Here is a 27,739-nt window from a genome sequence, read left to right on the forward strand (position 1 = left end):
GCTGAGTGGTCTAACAGGGGTGCCACTAGGTAAAATAACTGCCCGGGCGTGTTCCAGTTCCACCGCCGCTAGCAAACACACTTGCTGCTCAACTGACGAACTGAACTGAACGGAACCACACACAAAGTCTAACGACCCGTGATGGTAGGCCAAACGGTACCTACAGCAAATCTCCTGGCCCCCGGTCGGTAGCACCTTTGGCCCTTCTAGAACCCTTCTCTGGCCCGCGGAACTGGGTTATCAAGTCCGGGTGGTTGCCGGATTGCGTCCCGGACCATGCAGGGGCAGTAAAAGCAACAGTAGCAGAAGGCCCTTGGTTGCTTGGCCCTTTTGTTGACGCTTGCCTGATCAGAGGTGTCGCCTAAATCGAAGAGCAGGGTTCGTTCATCGGCCAGCGTTACGCTGAAGATACTATCCGTAATTCGCGCAAACCTGATGGGTGGGAAGCAAATGTGGATGTGGATGTGGATGGATGCGAATATCGAGTGCCGAAACCGTTTGCAACCGTGATGTCAAACGTTGTTGGTCGTGCGTGGACCCTTCATAAGCTGGTTGGTTTCGTGATTGTGCCTGACTGACTGACTGCCTAACAAGCAGAAGCCAGCGTCATTATCTCTATGCCGTCGATGGCTTTTATGCTCAAGCCTGGTGGATAAGGCGTCTGTGCTGGCGCGACCTTGGATCCGCTGGTGCAACCAGCTTTTCTATGATGGCGTTCGCTGGCTGGCAACAAACAGTCCCTGCGATGTGATGTGATAGCCGTTTGTCCTTATCAAAAGGTGACGGGTAGCGCCGCAGGGACGCGTACAGTTCCCAGAGTCGGTATAGTTGATAAACTCTCACCAAACAGCAATTCGGATAGTTGCGTCGAGATCGAGCACAAGTGGATTGATCTGTTTCGAGATCGAGGAAAGAGAGCAAACTGCACGTCCTGTACTGTGCATGTGCAGCACAGCAGTTTCAGGTCAGACAAGCAGTGAAGCAAACAAGTAATAAACAGCAAACTTCGCCTGCAATGGCGGCAGCGGTGACTTTCTATATACGGCCATCCCCATCCTTCATGCTTCACGCTTTCACGCTTGCTCGGGCCAAAAGGCAGCATTTCCCCAGTTCCCAACTGTCTGGGGTGTGGAGCGGCGCGCTTCGGTTGGCCATCCCCCGCACATTAGAGCTTTTGCCTGATGTTTTATTGACGCTTATCGAATTAGCAGCTTCCTTTCCAGCCTGACCTTGGCGGTCCGAGGTTTCTTGTGGTTGGTTAGACAGGGAACAGTGCCTCTCTAACCTGTGATTTCTGCAGGCCGCAGCTCACCTAAACTTTCTCGACTCTCATGCACTTAGGTTGCTAGGTCCCGCATTGCTGCAGTATCATCCATGTACCATGTCGGGAGGATTCAACTCCCAATTTCAACTTGCATCTGAATCTGACAGCGTAAACATAGTCTCCCATGTTCACGTTTCAGTGAGTGTAAACGTACCAATCGCATGGGTTGCTCGCATGAATGATTGCCGAGTTAGCCATGGAGTCAAGTTTGCGATCTTCTCCCGTCTTGGAACGGATATGTTCGAAGTTCAAACGAGACATTTCTGTGACAGGAGCGCTACCCGAAGAGGAATATTGTACAACGGTCCTATTCTCGGCCGAATGGCATAACATTGGATGCCCATACCGGTTTAAGCTGAAGTGTTTGCCTCTTCGATTCAAGTCCTGGTAACGTGATACATGAGCCAGAATTCAGTTGGTTGGCCCATGATTGTTCCCTTTCCCGATGGTGGTGGTTCCAATGTATTCATCCGGCCCATCTTGACTCTCTCCGAGGCTGCGCGCGGTCCGTGTTAGTGGACGGAACCATTGAATCCGTGGAACGCCAAATAACAGGGCTGTCGGAGCGATGGCGTTTTGCGAGATGAGACCTGATCAATGGCGTCACTTTACGGGCTGGCTGTGTCCTCCTGGCTACAGCCACGCTTACTGGTGTCCGCAGCGAGTTGATTGATGCTGTTCCTGGAACATACAGATAACACATGTTGTCTCCTGTGGTTCGAGCACCAGCTGTCCATAAATGTACATGTGCATATGTATCTCCTGGCTTCATGGGAACATGCACTGCGGCACTTCGAGCCAATTGACAGCCCTACGTTGAGGCTCAAAAACACGCTAGTAATTGTATCGTGATCATAGAGGTTGAACTCAATCTGTGGTAGGTCTCAGTCCCCTGATGAACTCCATATGTGCACATGATGCTGCAAACATACGATTGCTAAGAGAGGATTCTGCCAGAAAAGATGCAAACTTGCGTTGAACATGAGCAACGCAAGCATATTTCGCGAACGTGCCTTGTCTCACAATGGCACAAGAACATGCAACTATCGTCGACCTGATGCGGCCTGGACCTTGCAAGGCTGAATCGTCGTTCAAGGTGCGTCGCGCAATTATAGAGAGGCTGCACGTGATTGTCGATTCTGGCTCTCCTCGCACGAGCCATCAGAATGCGGAGCAGGTGCACGTGATTAGACGCCCGCTTCTGGGCTGCAATTCCGTTCATCGCAGCATCACGGCCAGCATCACAGTCATATCCATGCGCTCCCTCTGCCATCGGCCACTTTTCTTCTGTTCAAGTATCAGTTGATTTTTTTCAGTGAATATCTACATTGTTGCGATCGCTCTTTACAGGTGCGTTGGCCCAGCAGAAGCTAGCAATGACAGCGCAACGTGTCGCTAAAGCTTGGATCCCCCTCCCATGATGCCCTTCTTTCAAAGCTTTAACTAATCATTACCTTTGCAGTATTTCTTGACTCACATACACTCTGCACTTCTGCTTCTACAAGAAAAACTTTGTCGCTTCGATAAGATCGATCGTGACTCAAAAAATTTAACCTTTCATCACTATCAAGCCACCACAGATCTGGGACTGTCGCAACGACACCTCTCGATGAGCTATTGACCTGCCGACGAACCGACGTTCTCCATCCGAGCCAGAAAAGCAACGACAATTGTTCCGGTCACAGCTGTAGGCTGATGCGTAAACGCGAGCTATCTTTGCTTTCTCTCTTTTGGAACCTTGGGTGAAGTTTCGAGCTCCGTCGCCAACCAACATTTCCCCGCTGTTACGCGAGCCCTATCAAAGTCAAAAATCGAGGCTATATACGACGGCCGATGAGCTTCTCCAGCGATTTGCTATATTCACTTCCCTCCATCACGACTGCCGATCAGCGATATCTACCGCCGTGCTGCTCGCCGGCGCAACTTCCTAGACCTCCACCCCTGAGACTATAACCATCATAATCACATCACAAATACCTACCGGAATGTATCCTCAACACTCCGGGCAGGGTCAACATGCTCGGCTCAACGGCGCCGGGCGAGGCATCCCGAACTTGCTATACAACTATCAGCATACCCAACATCAACACCCTTCTCAAACGCAACACCACCAAGGACTTCAACACGACCATGGAATGCCCAACGCTAATGGCCTAGGCCATCACTCAACCTTTACCCCAGGTGTGCTTTCTAACTCGAGTCCCTTCAACCCAAATGCGCTTCAGAATGGTCATTCTGCAGGAAACCGAGGACAGCCACCTCCGAACGAAATGTGGCAGGAGCAATTGCGAATGCACAAAGATGCTGAACGAGCGCATTCTGCTATGACCGATCAACAACAACCGCACTACTATGCTAGGCTCAGAGCGTCGGAAAACCGAGGAATTGGTCCCCCACCATCAGCTAGCCAACGTGCCCACCCGGACGACGAAGACGACGGTGTTGATAGGAGACGACCCTTGGCTATTGAGAAGGAGGCAACACGGCAGGACTGGCACAATCTGGATATGAGTGGGCAGGGGTTGCGAAACTTGGCTCCTGAGCTCTTCAAGTATAAGTTTTTGAACGAGCTCTTTATCGCCTCCAACAAACTGACACGACTACCAAACGCGATTGGGGAACTACGAGCATTGCGCCACCTCGACGCCTCCTTCAATCAGATAATCGAAATTCCCCCCGAGATCGGAATGTGCACTTATCTCAAGAACCTGTTACTTTTCAATAATAACATCCAAACATTACCGAACGAACTTGGATCACTGCACCTTCTGGAGATGCTTGGCATCGAGGGCAACCCATTGGACGCGGACGTGAAACATAAAATCATGGAGGAGGGTACAAAGAGTCTGATACATACGCTGAAGGAAAATACTCCTAGTAAGTCAATGGCACACCTGGCAACGATTTATGCTAACAGTTACAGTGCCTATTCCTCCCGCACCCCGAATGTCCATCGTTATACAGGAGGACGTGTCACCTAGTCTGGAGAGGATCAAGGTTTTCTCGTGGAACATTCTTTGCGACAAGTATGCGACACCCCAGACTTACGGTTATACGCCCACCCGCGCCCTCGACTGGGAATATCGCAAAGGATGTATCCTGGAAGAACTCCGCATCAGGGATGCGGATTTTCTTGCTCTTCAGGAGGTATCAACAGATGCTTTCAAGGAGGATCTTAGCCCGGAACTTGCTCAGATGGACTACAAGGGAGTTCACTGGCCCAAGTCACGAGCCAAGACCATGTCGGAGAAGGATGCCCAGTCTGTTGACGGTTGTGCAGTCTTTTACAAGCAGAGCAAGTTCATTCTTCTTGACAAGCAGCTTATCGAATTCGCAACGATTGCCATCAACCGACCCGACATGAAAAACCAGCACGATGTGTTCAACCGTGTGATGCCTAAGGACAATATTGCTGTTATTTGCTTCTTTGAGTCTCGTCTCACCGGAGCTCGAATTATCCTGGTCAACGCCCATCTCACGTGGGACTCTGCCTTGGCCGATGTCAAGGTTATCCAAACTGGTATCCTCATGGAACATGTTACGAAGCTTGCGGAGAAGTACGCGAGGTGGCCAGCTGTCAAGGACAAGAAGATGATTGTGCTACCGATGGGCGACGACGAGGTACCTGTGCCCCAAGCTGAGCCAGGCCCGAGCCAAGAGTATCGCACCAATACCGAAATTCCTCTGCTGGTCTGCGGTGATTTCAACTCCACAGAAGACTCTTCAGTGTATGAGTTGATGTCTATGGGACGTGTACCACCCGACCACTTAGAACTGAGCAGCTTCCAGTACGGTAGCTTCACGCGAGACGGTATTGAACACCCTTTCAGCCTGAAGGACGCCTACCACCACCTCAAAAACACCGCCGATGCAATGCCATTTACCAACTATACGCCTGGATTTGCCGATGTGATTGATTACATCTGGTACTCTACGAATACTCTGGAGGTAGTAGACCTTCTTGGACCCCCCGACCCCGAATACCTGAAGCGAATTCCCGCCTTCCCTTACTGGCACTTCCCTGCAGATCACATCCAGATCATGTCTGAGTTTGTGATCAAGGGCCGGAAGGATAAGAAGCACCTCCCCGATCGTGAACCGGACTTCGGCCCCGGGTCACGCGGTTGATATCCGCAGACGGGAGGGCTGGGACCCGAACCCCAAATCCTCGCATGAGGAAAATACGTCGATACGTACATCTGGATGTAGTTATTTTGGTTTTGCGTCATGGAGTTTTGAGGAATCTTGCAACGGCTCTTGGGGGCAGGGCGGTGGGGGGATGTTAGCGGTATGTACACAGGCAGCGGAGAAAGGGGAAGCATATTAGGTGGAATTGTAGGAATTGATTCACAATGTTCTTGTTTTTGTTCCCTCTGTGATGTGTCCTGTTACATGAGGCATGGGCGGTTTCTTGCTTTGGCTTCTGTTATCTCCCAGGAGTATCATGAAGCTATTGGCCACTCTTCTTATCTTTCTGCCTACCTGCATCATTTGTTTGTCCTGCACGGCATGACTAAGTCATATGATGTCAGTCAGAACCAACGAGTGAGCTTGTATCTTGTGCAACCTACAAGCCACCCTTGTCGAAAGCGGATGGCCGCAGACCGCATCACCATTACGCCCATTTAATGCAGCACAGATAAGAGCATGCCACTTGACTACGGAGGCTTTACATGGCGTTTGAACCCAAGGTCCACCCAACCTAGATGATGTAATATTTCATTCACGTGGTTCTTTGTTCTCCATGTCATATATTTGTCACGAAATCTTCCATAAACTTAAACCTGTTCACTTAACTTCTCAGCCACTTTGATGTGTTCCAACGAACACAGATATAGTAAATACTAATATTGGTCCCAAACAACACCATTTTCTTTTTGGGATCATCGTCAGTCAGCATGGGACCTACCTCTCACACCCAACTTTGGACCTTTACAATGCCGAGATAGCCCGTGTCTGATATCCTCAAAGTATTGGATGCATCGCAGCTATGCAGGCAAACCTCATCTTTGCTCTATATACGCACCCAACTGAGGCAATTTTCACTCGCGCCTTTTCAGGCGCTGCTTCAGTGAAAAGAACGTTGAGAAGATGGGAAGAATCCTGATGGATAGTGTCTCTCGTCGGAGATGATTGACCTGATTTCGGGAACACATATACATATATATTGAACAGGCAACTCTATTCAACAACCAACCTCAAAAGAGCACAGCCGAGCTCATCGATCAGTATGGCTTGTCCTTGGGCAAGAACACCAACGGAACTTAGCCAGAGGTCCTCAGAGGGCTCATGAGCCGTGGGAAGATGCACTTCAGTGTACAGGACATGCCTTCACGTTCACGAGACTGACAACCTCGACGAAGTCTGTTTGCAGTTCACGATGTCTCGACTTGAACACTTGCAACGTATCCTCAGATCACTGGGATATATATACCCGCAGAGCACGCAGTCGACCATCAGCCAACTTTATCACCAACTTCAGTCCACTTGACGGTTCCCTGAGTACTTTCAAACTGGGGTATCTGTTGTTTGGTACTTGTGCTGGTAATCTTGGCCTATTTCTTCAACCTTCATTACATACACAAAATCAACGACCAGATCAGCGACCACCGCTTTCGAGTCATCTTCTCAGTAAACAAGATGTCTCAGTTCTTTGGATTCTCCTGGACAACTCCCCACAGCTTCATCAAGAGCTTTCGGGAGGAAAGTCCACGCTCCAAATACATCAATGACTTGGTGGAGCGCATCAGTTCCGAGATAGGGAGCGGAACCACAGTTCTCTTGCAGGAGACCCTCAGAAATTATATACATCCTTGCAACATGGACCTGGCCCTCACCACCATCAACCTCATGCGGTTCCCCTTCAACACAACATCGCCTCCTGGGAACGACTACAGAAACCTCCGATATAGACGCACCATCACATTGACTGAGTCGTGGAACATTGCTGGGTATCTCACCGAAGTCTTGAGCAACGGGAAGAGACTCCACGAGTTTCTTGAATTAGCGGATCAAGTCAACCAACTTGCCTTCATCTTCGCCTCAGTCAACCACCCGGAATACTACTGGTTTAAAATGTTCTATCTGTACTCTACGGCCAGCACAAGAGATGTGATTCTATTTCTGGTTAATATGATCCGCCGTCGAATGTTGCAAGCTATCATTCGGAACCCGCCTGGTAAGCAACCTACAGATCTTGATGGTAACGCTATTGAACCAAATTTGTTTGCTAGAGCCCAGCAAGCATTTTGGCTCCACGAGTTAAAGCTTCGAGCGCGAACTCTCGAAGAGGGATGGAGTGCCAACCAAATCCAGATTCCAGGAGATCAAAACCCTGCGGATATTGTTGAAACCTTACAGGGCCCCCATGATATCGACGTAAGGAGATTCCTAGAGTTGGTAGAATTGCAGCGGTTCGAGGGAACTTTTTTCGACCACGGGATTGAGGATCGAAAGAAACTAAGGGATTTGAACGAAGGCCTCCTCGGATTCTCAACGCCTGATTATCTTGGGATTCAGGGATCAGCCTTATGCCTTCCTCGTAGTGGCGATAGATACTCCATGCAGCTGCTTTTCCAGCTTGCGGCCGTGGAAGAGCAATCGGAGCTTTTCTGGGAAAGGTACGATTTTCAATCTCCGTTTTGGTATGATGGCTGGTTCGAGAAGTATCCTGTCTCTGGCTCGATTGAGCACTTCTCACTTGGCATCGATTATTCCCGCCTCGAAAGGGAGCAAGATCATCAACAGGAGTGAGGAGCTTTTAGAGGTAAAGGAAGAAGGACAATACAAACAGCCACAAGAAGAATCACGATGGTATATTGACGATTGTCAATAGGAGGAAGAAGAAGTTGAAAAGAGTATCCATAAATGCTTCGACTACTAATGTATTATGTTCCGTTGAGTGTTAGATTTGGGATAGTTCGTCTTGACGTAGACTAGAAAGAGCGTTTCAAAGATACAAAAACCCTGAATGACCACGTCCCAGAAAACAAAATGTGACGCTTATGAACAATGTAGAGAGGTATCTGTCGTTTCTATATACTTCCTGATCTTTCTATACAGGCCCAAAACATGAGGAGAAGAGTCTATCCACCAACGCCATCACACCAACCCAGCCTCTAGTGAAGCAGAATGTCATACCCATCCTTTGTAATTCTCACTTCTTCCTGCCCAAGGCCGTACTTGCGCCGTATCAGCTCAAAGATGATCAATCCCGCACTCGTGCTAGGAACCTGCCGTATCGCGTTCCACCAAAATCCTCGATAAAGCCATTTCGTTAAGGTCAGACCTTCGGCAGCTGCCTCTCCTCGACATACGGCTAGCGATTCTTGGTATGCATGGTAGTAGGCTCGTAGCATCCTCCATCGTCGACGCGGCTTTTCAGGGTTGGCGACTCGGGAAGCACGAAGTCTGGCGGCTTTTTCGTCGAGGTCTTCAAGGTGATCCCAATGTTTGACTTGGAAGTGTGTCAAAGGATGTAGTAAGATCTGCTGTGTAAACGAAGCGCTGATACCACCAAGAAGAAGAAACATGGGCTCAAGGGCATAATGAGGTCGAATGAGCCTCATGCCTTCTTCTTGTTGGTGTTCATGCGTAGGACGCTTCATGGCGAGCACATCGACAATGTCCTCAGCCAGACCACCGTAGTACCACGTAACGAAGCGATAGTAGCCTTGAGCCTTGACGTACTCGAACGTACTGAAGAAAATAGCACTTCCAAGACTATCTTTTGCAAGTGATAGGCCCCATCCTGCAAAGATACCCCTGAGTCCAATCTCGCGAAGCTTCTCTGCGCTAAAAGCCCACATGCTCCGGGGTTTCCCGCTGCCATCGTTTGGCATCAAATCCCGATGGTCGTACCGTGCTTGGATAGCGTCTAGGGGTGCAGCCACAACACTCTGAAGTGCGCCTGCAAGCAATCCAGCTGTGAAGGTATGCGTCGGATGAGGTGGTGGATACACTCTCTTCCGCGCTTGTCCACTCTCCTCATGGAGTCGTCCTAAAATTTGGAGATAACTCGTGTACAGCACCGCTCCAACACCAACATTCGCAATAAGAGGCGGTAAAATCTGATTCGGTATAATTCCCCATCCCTGGTGTCTAATAGCCGAAGTCAGAACTCCGGGCGTCGTACTTCTCAGCAACAACCAACTCTGTCGCATAAACACATTGAGCCGAGAAGCAGAAGGATCATTCGCAGCAGCTTTCATCATAAGCTCCGTCTGCGCCTGGTGAATAGTCCTCGCATAAGCCAGATAATCCACACGCGTTCTAAAGAAAGCCTTGGCAGGAGCACGGAAGTAAAAGGCGATGAGTTGAGTGCTCAAGGCACGAACACCAGCTGCTGAAGCGGCAGTTGCGGCATTGCTTCTGGGATCACGGTCTGGAAGCACAACGTTGACGTCGGGAGGTAACGCCGGGAGGATTCCGGTTCCATAGTCCGGGACGTCATTTCGACGATTGTTCATGGCGTTGAGGGAGTCATGTTGAGAGAAAGATGAGATTGGGGAGGGAGCCTGTGAGGGAAAGCAGGTTGACGTCGGCTTTGGGAGTCGATGAGCTGGTGACTAAGCGACGTGGACCAATCGGGTGCTGCAGGTGACGATGATCTTGGCCAGCAGGTCCCGAGATCTGAGGCATCCTCATGAACAGCGCAGGTGACTTGAGATTGCAGGGCTTATTCCAGACTGACTACGGTTGAATAGAATAAGTTGGAGGCTCACTGTCCTGACCTAACATGCTTCATTTATGAATGAATTACGTATGAACCTAAGTTGGTGTAAGAACTCAACCATTCAGAGGTTATGTCTGCCGTAATTCACTCGATCCCGTAGAGCAGTCAAGAGGCAAGAAAAACACAAGATGATCAAAATGTCGTAACTTTTCATTTCCCACCCAAAGACGCCGTCTATAAATGCAGTATCCCCTGTCGTGAGGTATTTCCAGTCTCATCCTTCATGCTATTCATTACCCTGGAGCTCGTCCTTACTCAGGCTGCTCACGTCCGTCCAGCCACTTGCTCATGTAAGGACCATCCAACCAGAAGCCAAGCTTCTTGTAGTAGCTTCTCACTCCAACACCGGAAATAACACTGATCTTGTCGCTGCCGTGCTCCTCAATCGCAATCCTCTCAGCCTCCTCCATCAGAAGGGTACCGAAACCCTGGTGCTGGAACTTGCGGGGATCGCGAGCGTGAACTGGTACAGCTGTGCCGTAAACGTGAAGCTCTCGCACCATACTTGTAGGCTGGCCTGTAAGCTCTTCTCGGTAGGTGTACTTCTCGGTACACTTTCGCAATCGAAGCAGAGCAACGAGGATATCTTGCTTGGGGTCCTCGTAGGCAAGGAAAGTCTCCCAACCGCCGTTGGCGACGTAATCTCGTCGAACCAGCTCAATCTGGTTAGGTCGAATCTTGTTCTTGATCTCGTTCACTCCAACCTCTCGTGTCCGTACATCTCGGCAGGTTGTTCCAAAGTCCTTCATTCGAGCGAGCGCCAGTTCGCGTAGGTTACCATTCTCAACTCCAGAAGTGACCAGGGGCATGGGAATATCACGCTGAACACGGTAGATACGAGTCCAAGGAGGAATAAGAGCCATTATTCTTGCGATGAGGTCGATCAAGCCGTTGGGAGTGTAATTCTGGTATCGCCCTGTCCTCCACAGTTCGTACAGACCTGTACCTCGAATGACCAGGGTAGGATAAATCTTGAGGCCGTCGGTTCGGAAAGCAGGATTCTCAAAGTATTCCCTGAACTGGTCGATATCGCGCTCCATGCCGACGTTTGGCAAATCAGGCATCATGTGGCTGACCACCTTGTAACCTGCATCCTTTGCAAGACAGAAAGTCTCGGCGACTGCGGCAACCGTGTGGCCTCGGTTGGAGTCTCGCGCGACATCCTCGTACAGTGATTGCACTCCAACCTCAAGTCGTGTGCAGCCATATCGCAACATGTCGGAAAGATGAGGCTGCAGACAATAATCAGGTCGTGTCTCGATTGTAATTCCGACACACTTGATGTTGCTCATCTCGCCAGCCTCCACGGCCTCATCAACATTGGTCGTTTGGTATCCACTAAGAGCATTGTGAAGCTGTGCAATAAACTCCTCGCGGTATGACTCAGCAAGAGACATGAAGGTTCCTCCCATGATGATGTACTCAACCTTGTCGACAGAGTGGCCAAGAGACTTGAGCTGATCAACACGTCCTCGAGCCTGCTCGAAAGGATCGTATCGTGCACGAATCGCTCGCATCGAGGTAGGTTCGTAGCCAGTATAAGACTGTGTGCTGTACTCGAAGTCGGAATCAGGACCTCCAGGGCAATAAACACAAATGTTGCCGGTATAAGCGATATGGGGACATCGATGGGGCTTGCACATGACAGCGACAACAGCGATACCAGAAGACGTTCGAATGGGCTTCGCAATGAGCTTTGGAAGGATGTATTTCTTGTAGTGTTCGGGAATGGAAGCGATGATGGCGGTCAAAGGTGGGATGTTCTGGAGCTTGTGCTTCTTGGCGAGTTTGTTTCGCAGGGAGTTGAGGTTGATATCGCGTGTGGCCCGACCAGCCTTACTGGCTTCGTGGTCCTCGATGAGAGCATTTGCGACGTCGGCGCAGCATCGCAGGAAGCGCTCGCTCTCGGGAGCCATGTCGGGCTTCTTCTTGATCGGCGCAGCCGTCACGGTCATGGTGGCCGTGGCCATGATGATAGTCGTAGTCTTTCGAGAAGAAGGGAATTTTTGAGGATGTCGGTTTGTGTAGCGAGGGATTGTTGAAGTTGTTGCAGATGGATGATTTTGTGTGCCAGTCAAAATGACATGGATGGGAATGAGTTATCGATCTTTGCCCCTCCAAAAGAAGCTTCAGATGGAAAAATCGTGGTGGGGCTGAGAGTTTTCCCCACCCAATGCGGAGATGGGCAATTGTCAAAGCCAAGGTCACGTGGACCCTTCATCTTCAACATCGAAGTCAGGTGTTTTGACTCTTAGACATGCAGTTCAGAAAGGTTGATCATCACCAGACTTCGGGTTTCACACCAGGTGTCAATTGACAGATAGTTTGGGATTCCCTCAAACTTGAAAAGTCAACGCATTAAAAGATCTCAATTGGCTCAAGCTTTAGGCAAGAGGCAGGCCGTGCCGCCGTACACAAAGACTCGATATTGATAAACATACTGGTTTCCCATTCGATAAGTTTTGAATGGAAATCTACATTGTAAAGATGCATGTGGCCGTTAGCGAACCTTCTCATACTGGCGCAGCTCCTGTGAGTAGTTGCATATATAAGGGACCTTCCCAAAGCGCTTATTTCTCTCTTCAACTTATTCTACGCCGGCACTCCGCTTACGTCAAAACCTTGATTTCTATCCTCTTCCATACTGCAAAGTATAGAAATGTGTTCCTTGTCGGATCCCAATCTTGATCTCGAAACAGATCCTGATTTCCCAGATGATTTCCAATCGCCGCAAATCAACTCCGAATATCCCATGTACGGAGTAGGAGGGTACCATCCTGTTCATCTCGGTGATCTCTATGATGGCGGCCGTTATCGTATCGTCCATAAGATTGGTGCTGGTGATACCTCTATGATATGGCTGGCGCGCGATTCTTCGAGTTAGAGTTGGGTAGCTCTTAGGATCCTGATGGCCGGCCAACCGTCAAGCATCCAAGAGAACATAACCAAGTGCCACACCATTCTGACTCAACACGACCAAGAAGCAGGAGATCCTCGGTTCATTACCTATACGCGATACTTCCACATTGATGGCCCCAATGGCCGTCATCTCTGCTTGGTTCTTCCCTTCTGTGGTCCAAGTTTGCATTCTTTGTCGAATTATATGAATAGCAGGATGAAGCCACACTTCGTTCAAGCACTCGCCTACCAAGCAACAGAGATTTTAAGGGACTCGCATGCCAACCGCATCTGCCATGGGAACATTCGACCAGGAAACCTACTGCTGCGAATCAGGAATCTGGACCATCTCAACGACCAAGGAATTTATCGACTGCTTGGGCAGCCCAAAATTGACGAATCGAAGACCGAGTCTGGCAGGATCCCAGGCCCGGAAGCTCCTCGCTACATTGTCGGCTTTCTTGATTTCATGTCAAGTGGCGAGGACATTCTTCTGAACGAATTAAGCCTTATTGGGTTTGATCACGCTTTCGAAATTTCGTCACCGAGGACAATTGAACCCCTGCCTGAATTTCTGGCACCTGAGGTAGCTGTAGGGAAGCCAGCCAGCCCAGCAAGTGATGTTTGGGCACTGGGTGTCACCATCCTCAACATGCGTTCAGGCATCTCACTGTTCCCCTATTATGTCGATTGCCCAGTACATCTCATTACAGAGTGTTTGAAGTATTTTGGAGAACTTCCAAATTCTTGGGAAGAGCCCTTTTACGATGAAGAGGGGCGGCCGACATCAAATAAAACCGCGGGCCGTGCAAGGGAAGTATCCGATGAGGTTCACTCGCTGAAGCAATGGACCTGCGATATCTGGGACGAACCAACCCAAGTGAATGAGAATGAGTCAACGCCAGCAGCGCCATTTCTTGTCCAAGATGAAGATAGATCGCTTCCCAAAACCTGCGAGTGGCTAAACGACGATATTTCTTCCATCATCAACTATGATCCCCAAGACATAGATTGTCTGGCCGCCATACATGACAATACTAAAAGACCATACCCGCGACACTACGCCAATCGGGTTTGGAAGCCATCTGCATTCAAAATTAACGGTACTTACCTCCCAGAAGGTGGGGGAGTGGGATGGTTCGCTTACCTGCCAGGAAATAGTGATGTGGAGGATAACCTTCAGGCATTGCCAAGAATATCAACACAAGAAGCTGATATGCTGTATGACCTTTTGAGAAAGATTTTCGTGTATGAAGGACGCATAAGTGCGGAGGATATCTTGGGTCACCCCTGGTTCGGGATGGTTCAAGGGGAAACACAACACTGACAGCTATTTGTTGTTTCGAACTATACTTAAGCGGCAAACCTATTTTTGTTGCTTGAGCAGTTGAGTTGTGCTAGATATGAACTTGGAGAGCAAGTGACCCTCCGACTCTAAAGTGTTATCAAAATCATTGCCTGAGGTAATCTAAAGTGCGTCTAAGCTTATACTGAACTTACGTAAGTCTCTTCATCGTTTAGGATTAAGCCACTATCCTGAGAACGGCAAGGTATTTTTGATGATATTCCTCTTCAAAACCATGTCCCTACAATGGCAGTGGGGTCCATGGAGCCAAGACCACTCGATGAAGCACGTGGGCCACGTTTATATCAGCCTCAGATCCTTCGAAAAATCTGAAACAAAGTATCCGAGTTTAATTCCATTCAAGACCTTTTGGGGACTTTATGATCAGTTAATCATGCTTTAGAGGATCGGGATCCTTCACACGACTCACAAGTCTGTTATTCTTGAACAAATTGAGGTTTAGACCTTGAAAAAGGACCAGGCTTGCTCGACTCGGTCACCAAAACAGGGAATATCCATTACTTATCTCCTATCCGTAATATGGGATAACTTTCCGGAAGGATTGGCATGTAAGCTGCTTTTTCGCAGGGCTGAGAAGAGTAACGCCACGGAACCTGTGATATAAGGTTGCAACTAATCCTGATTCTTGTTATGCATAAACACTAAATATCCGTAAGCTCAAGCTAAAGTGATCTTAATTTAGCACTTTCGCCATTAAGTTCTCCAATATTGGACGGCGACCACGGTTGATGATGATTTGAAATGGAGTACCGTAGGTTTCCTGATTTCACGGGCCCCAGTGCAAAACCAAGAGACGTTGCACTTTTCTTCCAAGCGGATTCAACCAAGATCGCACTATCCAGATTGGAGGATGCGCACGATGCCGTCAAAAGTGCAATGCAAGACGCAGGCTAATACACAAGTACTTGAAAGTAGGATCTTCAAGACTGCCTCACCCTAATCGTTCATACAGGGATTCCCATGCAAATGATCTCCCAAGCTCTGTCTCTAACCCAAACGGAATTCCTTATGAAGCAGGGACTAATAAACAAAGTCCGGGCCCCTGTATTAAGTCAAAACATACCCCTACCACTACGTGCCGTCATCTACACTTCTAACTGGTGAACTCGCCAAGAGACGGGCACTAGATTAGCGAGAAGGATTATTCAGGACCAAGATGATTCTGAATATCAACACCGAGTGAGGTTGAGGAAGCTCAGAAGGATTCAAGAGTAAATTCGAAGGTTGCATGACGCCCATCTAGGGCTTACTTTTGAATTTGATCTGCTGATCCTTCGATATTATGGGTTCAGAAACTAGTGATAGTAAGAGTATATAATATCTTGAGAACTCCATGATGAAGAAGATTGTGACTAAAGATAAACAGCAAGCTACGAAAAGGCCGACTCCAAAATGGCACGCTGGACACAACCTCTTCTTCTGACCACTTCGGTCCTCCTTTCTCTCTCTTCCACTGGCACAGCCCATCCCGCAAACAATCATGCAATTTTCCCCAAGCACGCTTTGGTCCCCCCTGTTCTTCCTCCCAATGCTTTTAAGCGTCAAGATGCACCAGCCACCGAAATCACTCCTGTTCCAGAGGTGAAGCAAGCTGAGGATGTCTCACAGCCCACCGCTACAGTCCCCTTCGAGGCACCCATCCCTGCTGAGGATACCAATGACTGGCGCTCTGTGAACTGTGAGGCTGATGGCGTCAAGGACCATACTCTGTATGGACCTGATCGCTGGAAGAATGTCGATGCTGGTGATGCTTGGAGTGCTGTTATTGAAGGATGGAAGATGAACATTACTGGCGGACGTGAGCAGAAGCACTTTTCTAACAATGTGAGTTTCCAGGTGGAGCATGGAGAAGTATTGTGGCTAATATATGTAGGTTTCCAACTTCTTTCACGGCCCTCAAGACATGTTCTGCGAGACTTTCAGTGATGAAGGCAGTGGATGTGAAGATCTCAACCTCCAGTGCCACTCTACTAGTGTTCCTGCTGGCTACTTTATTCTTCACTCCTTTGAGAACATCTTTGCTGTGAGTCCCTTTCAAGATCCTGGCAGCTCAATTTCCTAATAATGGCAAGATGCACTCCAACATTTGGAACGCTGTTGGCGATGCCGTTCGTGATAACGACATTGGCACCATTGCCTCAGAGTTTGGCAAGGTACCTCCCAAGGAGGGAGGTCTTGCTACTGCTATTCTCATTGATATTGCCTTGATGGCTTGGGGTATTGTCATGGGCCCTGCTTGGAACAAGCGTATGTTGTTCTTCTCATATTGATGGACACAGACTGACGATGGACAGTGATCGGCCCCAAGTTCAGTGATGGCACTAATGCTGGTACGCTGAAGGATACTACCAATGATCTTGTCAAGAACTCTTTGACACTCACCAAGGATATCCTCAACGGCAGAGCGTATGTTTTACCACCCCGTTTCATTTCTCAACTGACAATTGCGCCAGCCAAGACCAGCTTGGGGTCCAGAACGGTCTCACTGCTCAAATGCAAGGCCTCACAGAAGGCTGGAAGGACGGCGTCCTCGCAACCCAGAAGTGGCTCTTTGGCGGTTCCGAAGATGGCTACAATCAACTCGGTGCCATGATTTCTGATGCCTCTATGTTCGGCGATAACTGGCTTCTCGATCGTGGCGACCACGCCAAGCAAGTCAAGCACGCCATCAACGCCTTTTTGATCCCTATGGCATGGCAGTACTCCCCCGATATCATCATTCCCTTCATCGCAGAGTCTGATGTTGCTTGCGACGAAGATCCTGGTTGGAACAAGGAAGCTACTTTCACGACTATGTACCAGCACTGGATTGATGATGGTGCTTTGAAGGACGGCCGTTTCTGCTTCAATGGGAAGTCCTATTGGCTCCTTGGTGGTCGTGATCGTAACACCAATTGTGACAGCAAGTCTGGCGACTCTGACTGTGGTGGCTTTGCTCTTCCTCCTGGATGGCAGTCTTTGAAGGACAAGAAGTTTACTGACATCTCACTCGATAACGTCATTATTGGGTAAGCTTCCTTCATATACTCACGAAAAACGATACCTTACTGACTTTATAGGTCTCTCAATTCAAAGGCTGCTAATGGCGGTAAGAACGGCTTCAAGCTTGATCTTGGGGATGAGCCTAGCCGAGAGGTCCTTGATAGCCTCGCTGGTAGTGGTATCGAGGCCCCTGGTGTCTTCAACATCCCAATTTGCACCATGGATGAAATCATTGAGAACTACTACCTGTGGTATGGCAATAGTCGGGATGATATGACCAACTTCCCTTGCAACGTTTGATTTCAGTCACTGATATTAGCTTTCCTCCTCTTGCTTGGAATTCTCTTCTACATTGCCCCCTTGAAACTTTTCTCTTACAAAGTTCGCTGTATCTAGGTTACTTAGTTCTAAATTTACCTTGCTCTATAGACCTTTTCATACATCCAAACAAAGACCCCTGGTCACTCTCTTAAATCTGGATTAGATTTAATCAGTACAATTTGACATGAGATGAAGTTAAGGACTAAAGCTTGACCTAAGGACTGTACATAGAATACAACACATGAATCTATAAAGCGGTTTCGTGGAAAATGGAAGTGCCTTACGTATTCATCAGGTTGCTGACCCTCTTGCATCAGCCAGATTGGCTATCTGATGCATCACATGACCTTAGGACCCAGCCAGGTGAGATAAAACAAATGATGCCCAAACTCGTTTCAAGTCCAGTCTCTTCATAGTCAGATCATATAACAAAGTCATTAAACAATTGTTACTGTGGCCAACTCTTGCTCTTTAATTACGCGATTTACTGTACGGGGATCCTCACTGCGGGGTCAGCTTACTATGGCTTCACTCGATCTCAAGCGAGCACCATACCCAACCGGGGACACTGAAGATGATATTCGAAAAGACCCGACACTGTGTCGAACATGCTGGAATCTCTACGGAGGGTCGACTGCCACCGCTGTTCCTCTGGCTGGTATAGCTATGCACGAAAATTCCGGTTCCATCAATGCAGGCAGAGCGGCTACGGCCGGTAATCTAGATGAACCTCCTGATTGGGCAGGGCGAGGTCGCATCGACTATGCTTCGTGGCAGATCAGTGTCTACCTGCCTGATGTTCCTGGGACAGTAGCTGGAGGTTGCCCTTCTTGTTTCCTTCTTCAAGAGATGTTGAAGAAGTTGACCAAAGGATCAGTGGATACCAGTGATCCTGAGCTATGGTTGGACATTGTCTTCTGTAAAGGGAACGTCTTAAGGATGAAGCTTATCCGTGGGAGCCCTCCTGACGACTTTGACATGTTTTCATCCGGTGGCGGAAGCACGGATGGAGACGTTCTTGAGAGTTTCGAGATATACACCCTCCCTGGTAAGACACGGAATTCACTGTCTAGAGCGATAGCTCACACATATAGGTTCGCCCTGCCCATGGCCAACTATTGGCTCATCGATGAACGTTGAACGTCCTGACTGGAGTCTTCCTGCTGAAATGGGTGGACATGCAAGCCATATTGAGCCAGATCCAACTTCCAAGTCATCTTTCGATAGGGTCAAAAGCTGGATCAAAACCTGCAAAGATACTCACACAATTTGCACAGAAGGCGAGGCTTCATCAAACCCGCAGCTACCGAAACGAGTCATAGATATTGGGCCTGATACCAACGATGGAATCCACATCTTTGTTCACGATGACGCCACACAGCAGATTACAGAACCATACATTGCGTTATCTCATTGCTGGGGAAAGACTCAGCACTTGATCTCGACGAAGGCAACTCTCGACCAGTGGAAGCAAAACATTCCGTTCGACCGCTTCGCCAAAACATTCCAAGATGCGGTTATCATCTCGAGAGAGTTGGGCATTCGATATGTCTGGATAGACTCTCTTTGCATCGTTCAAGATGACAAGCAAGACTGGGAAATCGAAGCAGCCAAGATGGCGTCCATCTATAACGGTGCGGAGCTTGTACTGGCTGCCACTGGATCCGCTGATGGGGCTGGTGGCTGTCTATTTCAAAGAGAGCATTTCGTCACAGTTTCCGGAACATGTCCCGACGGAATGCCATTTGAGATCTATGGACGAAAGGTGGTGAAGCATGCAGTCTTTGGTTGGAACACAGACCCCAACGGCTCCAAAGGATCATCAAACCCTATTGTTGGAACCACGGTTTCTGAGGTCTATGATTATCCTTTGATGACAAGGGCTTGGTGTTTCCAGGAAAGGCTCTTGGCAACTCGAATTCTCCACTACACCAAGAGTGAGATGATCTTCGACTGTCTATCTTCAATGGAGTGCGAGTGCGGTGCTCTGGAGAAGCATGAGGATGACCCACTGGTACCTGCTCGTCGAATCATGAAGACAGGACACAAATTTATCACCGGAACAAAGAGCTACCGAGGCTCATCTACCAATCCCGCAGCCCCCCTAAAGGGAGAGATCAAAGAGTTCATAGAGCATCATGAACTTTGGCGAGACTTGATTGTTCAGTATTCCCAAAAGAATATTACCAAGCGAACCGATGGCCTTCCAGCCGTTGCAGGATTGGCTACTGAGTGGTCCAATAAACTTACAGGAAGATACCTCGCAGGTCTTTGGGAGAAGGATCTGCTCAACGATTTACGCTGGATGCCAGATGAAAAAGACTCGGGTGAGGAACCAGAGTACATCGCACCGAGCTGGAGCTGGCTCAGCGTTCATCGCGGTGTGACATGGGGAGTTGAGAGCTTTGAGTTTGACAAGTTCTTTGTGGCCGTGGATTTTGATCGTACAGCATGCCCTCTTAGCGGGCACAACCAGTTTGGAGCCGTGGACTCTGGGTACATCTTTCTCACCGGCCGTGTCATGCCTATAACCTTTTCCATCGATGGAAATATGGTTTGGTTAGAAAAACCAGGGTATGATACAAGAAAACCATTTGACAGGCCGGATAGCCTTTGGAAACTGCGAAACCTGAAGAATAATGAGCTATTCTGCCTCAGGTTTTCGACAAGAATGAGCACAAGAAATGCTTGGGATGACGATGCGGCGATGGTGTTGGTCAAAGCAGATGATATGATTTTAAAGAAGCAGCCCGAAGAGGTTCGGAAGTTTGAAAATGTTTATCAAAGGGTGGGATTTATCACGAATTATATGACCCAGGGCTGGAATCATGAGAGGGACTCGAAGGAGATGGGCATGTATATCATTTAGCTGCCCAAGGTTTCGTCATGATGGGCAGAGTTGAATAGATCTGGATAATCTGAACAATTGGTCAGATAAGAAAGGGGAGGCGAGCCGATGAAGACAACAACGGAATGGAGAAGTGTTCAGTTCATGATCTGATATATCAAGGTGCCAGTAAAACCAGAGCATCCACCCTTTGCGTAACATCAGTCATGGCGGTGAAGTTGAAAGTTGTCTACCCATCGACCGACTCAGGATGTAATACCTCGAATAGTCCGTCGATCTCAACAAGGTGACAAATTCCATTGTCAAGGAATGGATAATTGGTCATTAGATAAAGTTCACCGACACTCTAAGCGACATATCCCACCGGAGCGGAATCTATCCCGCCAGGAACTTGATGTTCGATGCCCCGCTAGGTTCATTCGGTATGATGTTTGCGAAACATCATACATCACTTAAGCGTGGGATAACCGAGAATATGTGTTACAATTCCAAAGATAGCATGAGTCAAGGAGATCGGGAACGTGCGCCAATTGCATGTTTTATCTGGTGATAGAAAAGTAACTCGATAAAAATCTCTTAGTCTAGAGAAACACGAGATATCGCTTCTAGACATGACCTGATGTCACTGACTAGTGGCGGAGCCCTACCGCCGCGCTGGGTCCGGATCTGACATGATCGGCCAAGCTCGGAATTACAGGACTTCTTTTGGAATTCGATCGCCCGGTGTAACATCTCATGTTGCAGATGGTGTGACCCGAAGCGTATATGGAGATACTGATTACGTATAAAAGAAAGACCTTCAGCTCCAGGGCTGAGGGCTGTATGTTCTGTACTACATTCAGCTACAAGTCATTCAATCTATTACAATGCCAAAGTACGTTCTCACAGGCGCAGACGGCAATCTAGGCCGTATCGCAGCAAGCTTCGCCACAGAAATCGCCAAACCTGGCGATGAACTCGTCTTCACCACATACAAAGACGAAGCTATCCCCGCTGACCTCCGCAAATCGTGGACCGACAAAGGCGCAAAAGTCGTGACAGCCACCTACGACGACATTGAGAGTCTCAAGGCGGCTTTCCAAGGCGCTGAAGCTGTGTCTCTCATCTCAACTTGGCTCTTTGGCGAAGGTCGACGCCGTCAGGCCCAAACTGTCGTTGACGCTGCCAAGGCATGTGGCGTCAAGAGAGTCTGCTATACCTCCTTCTGTGGAGCGGGCATTGAGGCTGAGAATGAGGAGGATATTCCTTTCCTTCCCAGAGATCACCACTTTATCGAGAAGATTATCTACGCTTCTGGCCTTGAGTACAATATCCAGAGGAATTACCTGTACGCAGATAACATTCCAACTCTTTTTGCGCCCTCGTGGAAATTCTGCGGTGATCGCTGGCTCGTCAACACACACGGCAAAGCAGGCGCATACGTTGCCCGCGAAGACTGCGGCAACGTCCTCGCCGCTCTGCTCCTAGGCCGCGGCGAACCTAACAAAGTGTACGAGATCACAGGTCCCAAAGCCGTCACCAACGAGGAGGTTTTCAAGTGGATGTGTGAGCAAACAGGGTACAAGGGAGAAATTGTCGATCTTCCTGATGAGGAGTTGAAGAGTTGGTGGTTAGATCATGGATTGCCCGCGGACTTCTTTGGTGACTTCTCAAAGTTGCCCATGAAGTTGTGTATTGGCGATCTTTTGTGCTGTGGAGAGATGGTTGCGACTGGGTTCATGGCTGAGATGAATGACAATGTTGAGAAGTTGACGGGTAGGAAGCCGATTCCGTATCAGGAGGCTTTGTTGCAGTACAAGGACCTCTTTCCAAAGCCCTAGATAATATTTTAGATAGTTGTTTATTAGATATAGAGTAATGTAATTTGTCAGTTTATCTGGTCTATTGCTCGGAGTGAAATATACTTAATTCTATCTGACTGAAGCAACTTGGACATAAAATTGTATCACCATGATCCGTATAATTAGGGTTTGATACTCCCTCTTGCCGTCAGCCTTGTTCAAGGCCATGGGGCTTTTACCTTTACAACGAAGACTTGAACAGTGATTGGGGTATGATATATGGTTGGCACAAGCTAGAACCTTGATTTGCATTGACTTTGGACTGCATTTTATAGAAAAAAACTGAGAGTGAGCCTCGAAACATGCAGCTAGCAGCTGGCAGCAGGCCACTGTTTGATATTACCCAGACTTCAGAAACTAACTCCTGGTATCGTGACGAGCAAGTTGAGCTTGGCAAACATCTCACAAAATACGAGACCCCTAATCACAAGCAGCAACATCCGGTATGGTGTAGTGGCTAACATTTCGCGCTCTCACAACCTGAGGGATTAGTACCGCGGAGCCCAGGGTTCGATTCCCTGTACCGGAGAAATCATTATTCTTTTGCAATTTTGTTCAATCGCGCTCCATGTTCCATTTAGCCGAGCTTTTAGTGTGTGGCGTTAGTGATCAGCCCTGCCAGCGCAAAAGCAAATTCGCGATGGCGCCTAACGCCACTTTAATAGTATTCACTAGTGACATGCACGATTTGATTAGATGTAGAGCCAATACACAGTCTAACAACAGTCAGGGGAAAGAGGTAAATAACCCGACTTTCCTACCATTTTTTCTTGGTTGATTCTTCTATATTCTCACTCATTCACTCATCTCTGTCGTTTTGACTGTCATTCGTTTTTACTAGTCATGATGCTGTCTTCCAACGTTCTACGTGCTCTGGCACTCTTTGCTGCTGCTGTAAATGCAGGCCCCTGCCGTCCGTCGACAACTCTAGCCGGAACCACCACTGAGGTCACCTTAACCGCAACTGTTGTTGACAGTACTACCGATCTCACATCCACTACCATCGAGAGCGCCACAGAGACCGAGACAACCAATATTCCCACCACTACCACGGCCATCGTTGATGAGTCTACCACTACCGCTGTCATCGAAGAGTCTACCACTACCGACATCCCTACCACTACTACGGCCATCGCTGAAGAGTCTACCACTACCGAGGCCGCAAGCACCACGACCACCGCTGTGGTTGAAGGTTATTCATGCTCTACTGCTGACAACTGTGCCGAATACACAGACCTGTGTCTTGATGGGCTGATCAACTTGTGCCTTTGTATAAACGCCGTTTGCATACCTGCGAACTAAATTCTGCACTGCCATCGTGCCAGTACTATCAGCCCACCCAAGCTGATCAAGCTCGAAATACGGCCGTCAGTCTGGGTTGCATAAGTCACTGGGTATCGTGTCACTCACCGCAGAATTGGAAGACTTGGTGTATCATATGTTCAATTCTATCTGAGCGAGGGTGGATCAAGGAAAACAGCGTTGCCATTATTCCTTAAAATCGTTTTTAATCCTAATTTACAATTTTCCCTCTGGGTCACTATTTAGACCATGGGGTTTCTCTTGAAAGAATTTCATAATCCGTGCTTCATTGAAGTTACTAGCTCCGGGCCAAGGTGGACACTGCAAACCAATATACCATCAGCACTAGAGTGAACCATCGAACTTTTATTTTGTTTTTAGGCTGCCATTACAGGCCCAATCGCTTTTCTTCTTCGTTCCCAGCAGTTTCATCAACCCGCTTTGACAATAGACATCAAGAACGCCACTATCAAACTCTCAGATTCTTTGCGAAACGGATGAGAAAAATAAGAAGCTGCATACTGAAAGTTTTCTGTCAAGTTAATAAACGATAATAAAGTGGTAAGTTTATAGTGAAGATCACATCCATTACTTACGGTCTCAGTCATAACAAATAAGGCCTGTTCTGCATGAGATCCAATATCAGAAACTATGCATCAAGTTATCTAAGTTAGTGACATTCTACTTAGTGGCTCCCTCCTTAAAAATGATTCATACTCCGAGATATTTCTATTCCAGATTGGCGCTCCCACCACGCGCAGGATATCAGCGGCTCTTCGCTTCTCTCTGTCCTCCAACTCTTGATCAATACCAGCTGCTATAAGAAGATTCGCGATTTTATAAAGTTGATATTCTTCTGCGTCATCTTTAGTTTCGTAAGTCTTCTTCGCTCTGCCCAGAGCAATTTGGTTGGCAACGTGATGCAATGCAGTCCAGCCTTTCAGATCTGTTTGGTTGACAGATGCTCCAGAGTCCAAGAGGAACTGAACAGTCTCTACTGGGTCAGGAAATGGGCTGCTTCTAGCTATTGAAGAGATGAACACCATAAGAGGGGTCTCTCTATTGGGATATGGTCCCAAGTTCTGTAGGGTGATGCCATGTCTGTGTAGATATTCCAAAACAGCCCGTTTCCAGTGCCTGAAGCCACGGGTTTCCCCATACAGGTTGAAGCCATCTGGAGATGCACCCCCGCAGAGTAAAACTTTTGCATATTGAATAAAGACCATTCCATCGAGTGTGCTTGAATCGGCATCACTGGAAAGACACAATAAAGCTCGTGTTACTTCATCCAACTTCGAATTGGGTTGCGCCCATATCTTGGCTTCAGAGCAACAAAGAAACTTGACTACATCAAGCCTTCGGTTGACCACAGCAGTGCAGATAGGTCCTTCTAGCTGCCGAGAGGCTCTGATCCTTGGGGCGCCAGCCTCTACTAGTAGCGTGACCAGATATTCATCGCAGCGACTAATAGCAGTAGCCAAAGCAAATGATGGATCCTGCCATATGCTGCGTCGAGGATAGCGGTCGAGCAATAGCGAAGCAACTTTTTGATGGCCGTTGAGGATCGCAAGTTCAATAGGCGTCATAGCCACGATCTCTGCCGTGCTCAGTTGTAGCACTCCACCTCTTTGGACCCTGATCAATCGATCCTCACTCCTTGGTCTCGTTCGAGAGTAACTGTAAAGCGAACGAATGTCGGCTTGTCCTATACAGGATAAAATGCTTGCGCTAACGACAATCTTTCTAACTATGGCAGTAATACCAAGCAGACATGCCAATTGGAGTGCTTGGAGCTGAGTTGCGGAAGTCGTGTCTTTTGGGTGTTTGAAGAATATAACAGCACTTCCATTGATGTATTCAAGCCCCGCAATCGTGTCATGATGCTCGGATGCTGTCGAGGGAATGGTCGATATATGTCCCCGCCCGTGTCTCAGTTTGGATAGATGAGAGAACCAGAGTCTTCGCTTCTCATGCTTTCGAGTTAGGAAACTCAACGCTCTTTTGGCCAAGGTCTCATTGCAAAGTTTTTCGGGACATTCTTGGAGGTGTTTGAACCAAAATCTTGAGGCGTAAGGTAAAACATGAGCATACTCCACAGAAGTATCCCTTTCAGCCTCTACCTTGAGGCCTTCCTCCATGATTTCCAAACAGCGAGAGGCGAGAATCTCATGGCCGTTATCTGGGATGATTTGAAAGAAGTCGAAGTCAGAATCGGTGTCGCTTGGGGTTCGAAGAACATAAGGTTGAAGCAAATAATCTTTTGCTGATCGGTGGGAGAATTGAACGGTTTCTATGGTTTCATATCCAGAGCCAAGCCTTCTTATCTCGGTCTTGGTCATAAGAAGAGTCTCACAGTAGCCCAAACAAACCTTCAGGTTTATCAAAGCAGTATCTGGCGTTGAAAATTCATCGCTGGTAAGAGTGCTTAATTCCTCAAGGCTCAGCGGATGATATGCCAAGGTTACCCAAGTCAAGAGTGATCGTGCTTTTTGGCGAAACTCTAGCGGAATGGCCTGCAGAGATCTTTCATAGATGGCGTTGATGTCTCCAGCCAGATCTTCAAGGTACTGTGCTGCAGTACCTTCGTCTTGACCTTTGAGTCCAGAAACAGCTAAGCTCGCCCAGAGGAACGAGCTCCCAGCCTTTTTTGTGAGGCTCTTGTTCATCTGTTCTTGAAAGTCTTGAGACCAGCCATGATCAAGTGCGATATTCGAAACACGATGATCGATCAAACGCTGTACACCTTGAGCGTTGTACTTGTGTGCATCTGAGTCTAGGCAGATTACTGAAAACCCAGTAGAAAGATTGTCTCGTTGGCATGGATGGCGACTAGTTAGAAGGATCCGGAACTTTCGACGACCTTCATTTTCTGAAGATAGCAGCTCCATGAACCTCTCCTCCAATGATTTGATCGACAGTTCATCACATTCGTCAAGCCCATCAACAACACATGTAACAGTTCCTGCGTTAGGATCCTGGACCATCGCGGTGAATATTTGCCAAAGAGTTTCCACTGAGTTAGTTGCTAACGCAATGTTCCCTTTGTCGGCCGATACAGTCCTCTTGAGCCCGTGATGTAAAAGCTCTGGACGTAATCTGCAAAGCTGCCAGATAAAACCACGAAGGACAGCCGCGGCAGAGTTGGCGTTGATATTTCCGTGGCTGCAAAAGAAGTATAAGACTATGTCGGTTGACATACAAGCAGTGAGCTTCTCCAGTTGCTCAGTTAGGTAAATCGCCAACATAGTCTTGCCGTGACCTTCGCCGTCCTGGATATAAAGGCCTCTGGAGTCACTGGAGCCTGAGATCCATGACCTGTATGCGGATGTTTCAGTAAACCACGTACATGTTTCTTTGACTATTGGCCCTTTTGATGATACAAGTGCAGCACGGTCTTCCCTGGGATCTGTGACGAATAAGAGGTTCAAGAACTCTTTCTCGCGATCTTTGAAAGTATGAGAATATTCCAAAGAACGACCATCAGACTCTGAAGCCCAAGAGAGTGGTCGAAACCTTTTAATAATTAGATCAAGACCTAAATAGATAATTCGAAAGGGCACATACCTTGATTTTCGAAAAGCTACGAGACAAAGCTGCTCTCTATGTAGATCTCCAAATAGAGCCTTTACTTCGCGACTATTCAGCTCAGCATAGACCCCAAGTAGTCCTTGCTGAGTAGAAGTGTGTCTACCGCCATTATCAACCCACTCAATTCGAGAGAGAATTCTGTTGATGAGTTTGTAACAGTAAATTAATATCTGTTTGGTCAGATCGAGTTGTTCTTCGTCGTTGTGGTCATCAGCTGAAGGTTTCAGCTCAATATCCTTCGCTAATCTTGAAAAGCTCTCAAGCTGCTGTACCCTTTTCGAGACAAATTTGGTATTTCTATCAAGTTGTTGAAAGAATCGTATTGCTTCGTCTGTTATTCCAACAAGTCGGGCAGCGGCAATGGTGATGCTAGTTGTGTCGTTCATGATCATTAGAATAAATCAAGGGAAATGCTGATACAATCAATATGAAACATTCCCGTAGGTGTAATTATACTAAAGCTTCAACAATGACACATGCTTATACTACTACCCATGGTTCATCTGTATAGAGGCCTGGTAGTTCAGTAAGACAG

The 27,739-nt window shown here is 48.1% G+C and overlaps 10 protein-coding genes and 1 non-coding gene across 11 annotated transcripts; 8 read left to right on the forward strand and 3 right to left on the reverse strand.

Moving 5' to 3' along the window:
• Positions 1 to 3,309: 3,309 nt before the first annotated feature.
• Positions 3,310 to 5,452, forward strand: FMAN_11248 (uncharacterized protein; the record flags this gene model as incomplete). The annotated part of the gene is made up of 2 exons (XM_041834038.1): positions 3,310 to 4,201; positions 4,248 to 5,452. The coding sequence occupies 2 exons, from the start codon at positions 3,310 to 3,312 to the stop codon at positions 5,450 to 5,452; spliced, it is 2,097 nt and encodes a 698-aa protein (XP_041684342.1).
• Positions 5,453 to 6,964: 1,512 nt separating this feature from the next.
• Positions 6,965 to 7,589, forward strand: FMAN_11249 (uncharacterized protein; the record flags this gene model as incomplete). Its single annotated transcript, XM_041834039.1, has 2 exons — positions 6,965 to 7,502; positions 7,558 to 7,589. The coding sequence occupies 2 exons, from the start codon at positions 6,965 to 6,967 to the stop codon at positions 7,587 to 7,589; spliced, it is 570 nt and encodes a 189-aa protein (XP_041684343.1).
• An 853-nt stretch (positions 7,590 to 8,442) lies between these two features.
• FMAN_11250 (uncharacterized protein) lies at positions 8,443 to 9,792 on the reverse strand (the record flags this gene model as incomplete). Its single annotated transcript, XM_041834040.1, has 1 exon — positions 8,443 to 9,792. One exon carries the CDS (start codon positions 9,790 to 9,792, stop codon positions 8,443 to 8,445), a length of 1,350 nt encoding a protein of 449 aa, XP_041684344.1.
• Positions 9,793 to 10,309: 517 nt separating this feature from the next.
• On the reverse strand, positions 10,310 to 12,028 carry FMAN_11251 (putative histone acetyltransferase; the record flags this gene model as incomplete). The annotated part of the gene is made up of 1 exon (XM_041834042.1): positions 10,310 to 12,028. One exon carries the CDS (start codon positions 12,026 to 12,028, stop codon positions 10,310 to 10,312), a length of 1,719 nt encoding a protein of 572 aa, XP_041684345.1.
• Positions 12,029 to 13,173: 1,145 nt separating this feature from the next.
• FMAN_11252 (uncharacterized protein) lies at positions 13,174 to 14,283 on the forward strand (the record flags this gene model as incomplete). The annotated part of the gene is made up of 1 exon (XM_041834043.1): positions 13,174 to 14,283. One exon carries the CDS (start codon positions 13,174 to 13,176, stop codon positions 14,281 to 14,283), a length of 1,110 nt encoding a protein of 369 aa, XP_041684346.1.
• Positions 14,284 to 15,714: 1,431 nt separating this feature from the next.
• On the forward strand, positions 15,715 to 17,604 carry FMAN_11253 (uncharacterized protein; the record flags this gene model as incomplete). Its single annotated transcript, XM_041834044.1, has 6 exons — positions 15,715 to 16,146; positions 16,196 to 16,345; positions 16,395 to 16,569; positions 16,617 to 16,728; positions 16,776 to 17,330; positions 17,382 to 17,604. The coding sequence occupies 6 exons, from the start codon at positions 15,715 to 15,717 to the stop codon at positions 17,602 to 17,604; spliced, it is 1,647 nt and encodes a 548-aa protein (XP_041684347.1).
• Positions 17,605 to 18,147: 543 nt separating this feature from the next.
• On the forward strand, positions 18,148 to 20,494 carry FMAN_11254 (uncharacterized protein; the record flags this gene model as incomplete). The annotated part of the gene is made up of 2 exons (XM_041834045.1): positions 18,148 to 18,673; positions 18,720 to 20,494. 2 exons carry the CDS (start codon positions 18,148 to 18,150, stop codon positions 20,492 to 20,494), a joined length of 2,301 nt encoding a protein of 766 aa, XP_041684348.1.
• Positions 20,495 to 21,339: 845 nt separating this feature from the next.
• On the forward strand, positions 21,340 to 22,293 carry FMAN_11255 (uncharacterized protein; the record flags this gene model as incomplete). Its single annotated transcript, XM_041834046.1, has 1 exon — positions 21,340 to 22,293. The coding sequence occupies one exon, from the start codon at positions 21,340 to 21,342 to the stop codon at positions 22,291 to 22,293; it is 954 nt and encodes a 317-aa protein (XP_041684349.1).
• A 460-nt stretch (positions 22,294 to 22,753) lies between these two features.
• Positions 22,754 to 22,843, forward strand: tRNA. Its single transcript is given in 2 exon segments — positions 22,754 to 22,790; positions 22,809 to 22,843. It is a non-coding gene; the product is annotated as a tRNA-Glu (tRNA).
• Positions 22,844 to 23,160: 317 nt separating this feature from the next.
• Positions 23,161 to 23,616, forward strand: FMAN_11256 (uncharacterized protein; the record flags this gene model as incomplete). Its single annotated transcript, XM_041834047.1, has 1 exon — positions 23,161 to 23,616. The coding sequence occupies one exon, from the start codon at positions 23,161 to 23,163 to the stop codon at positions 23,614 to 23,616; it is 456 nt and encodes a 151-aa protein (XP_041684350.1).
• Positions 23,617 to 24,281: 665 nt separating this feature from the next.
• Positions 24,282 to 27,590, reverse strand: FMAN_11257 (uncharacterized protein; the record flags this gene model as incomplete). Its single annotated transcript, XM_041834048.1, has 2 exons — positions 24,282 to 27,129; positions 27,181 to 27,590. The coding sequence occupies 2 exons, from the start codon at positions 27,588 to 27,590 to the stop codon at positions 24,282 to 24,284; spliced, it is 3,258 nt and encodes a 1,085-aa protein (XP_041684351.1).
• Between the last annotated feature and the right edge of the window lie 149 nt (positions 27,591 to 27,739).

Source organism: Fusarium mangiferae, assembly GCF_900044065.1.
Source record: "Fusarium mangiferae strain MRC7560 genome assembly, contig: FMAN_scaffold008, whole genome shotgun sequence".
Taxonomy (NCBI): domain Eukaryota; kingdom Fungi; phylum Ascomycota; class Sordariomycetes; order Hypocreales; family Nectriaceae; genus Fusarium; species Fusarium mangiferae.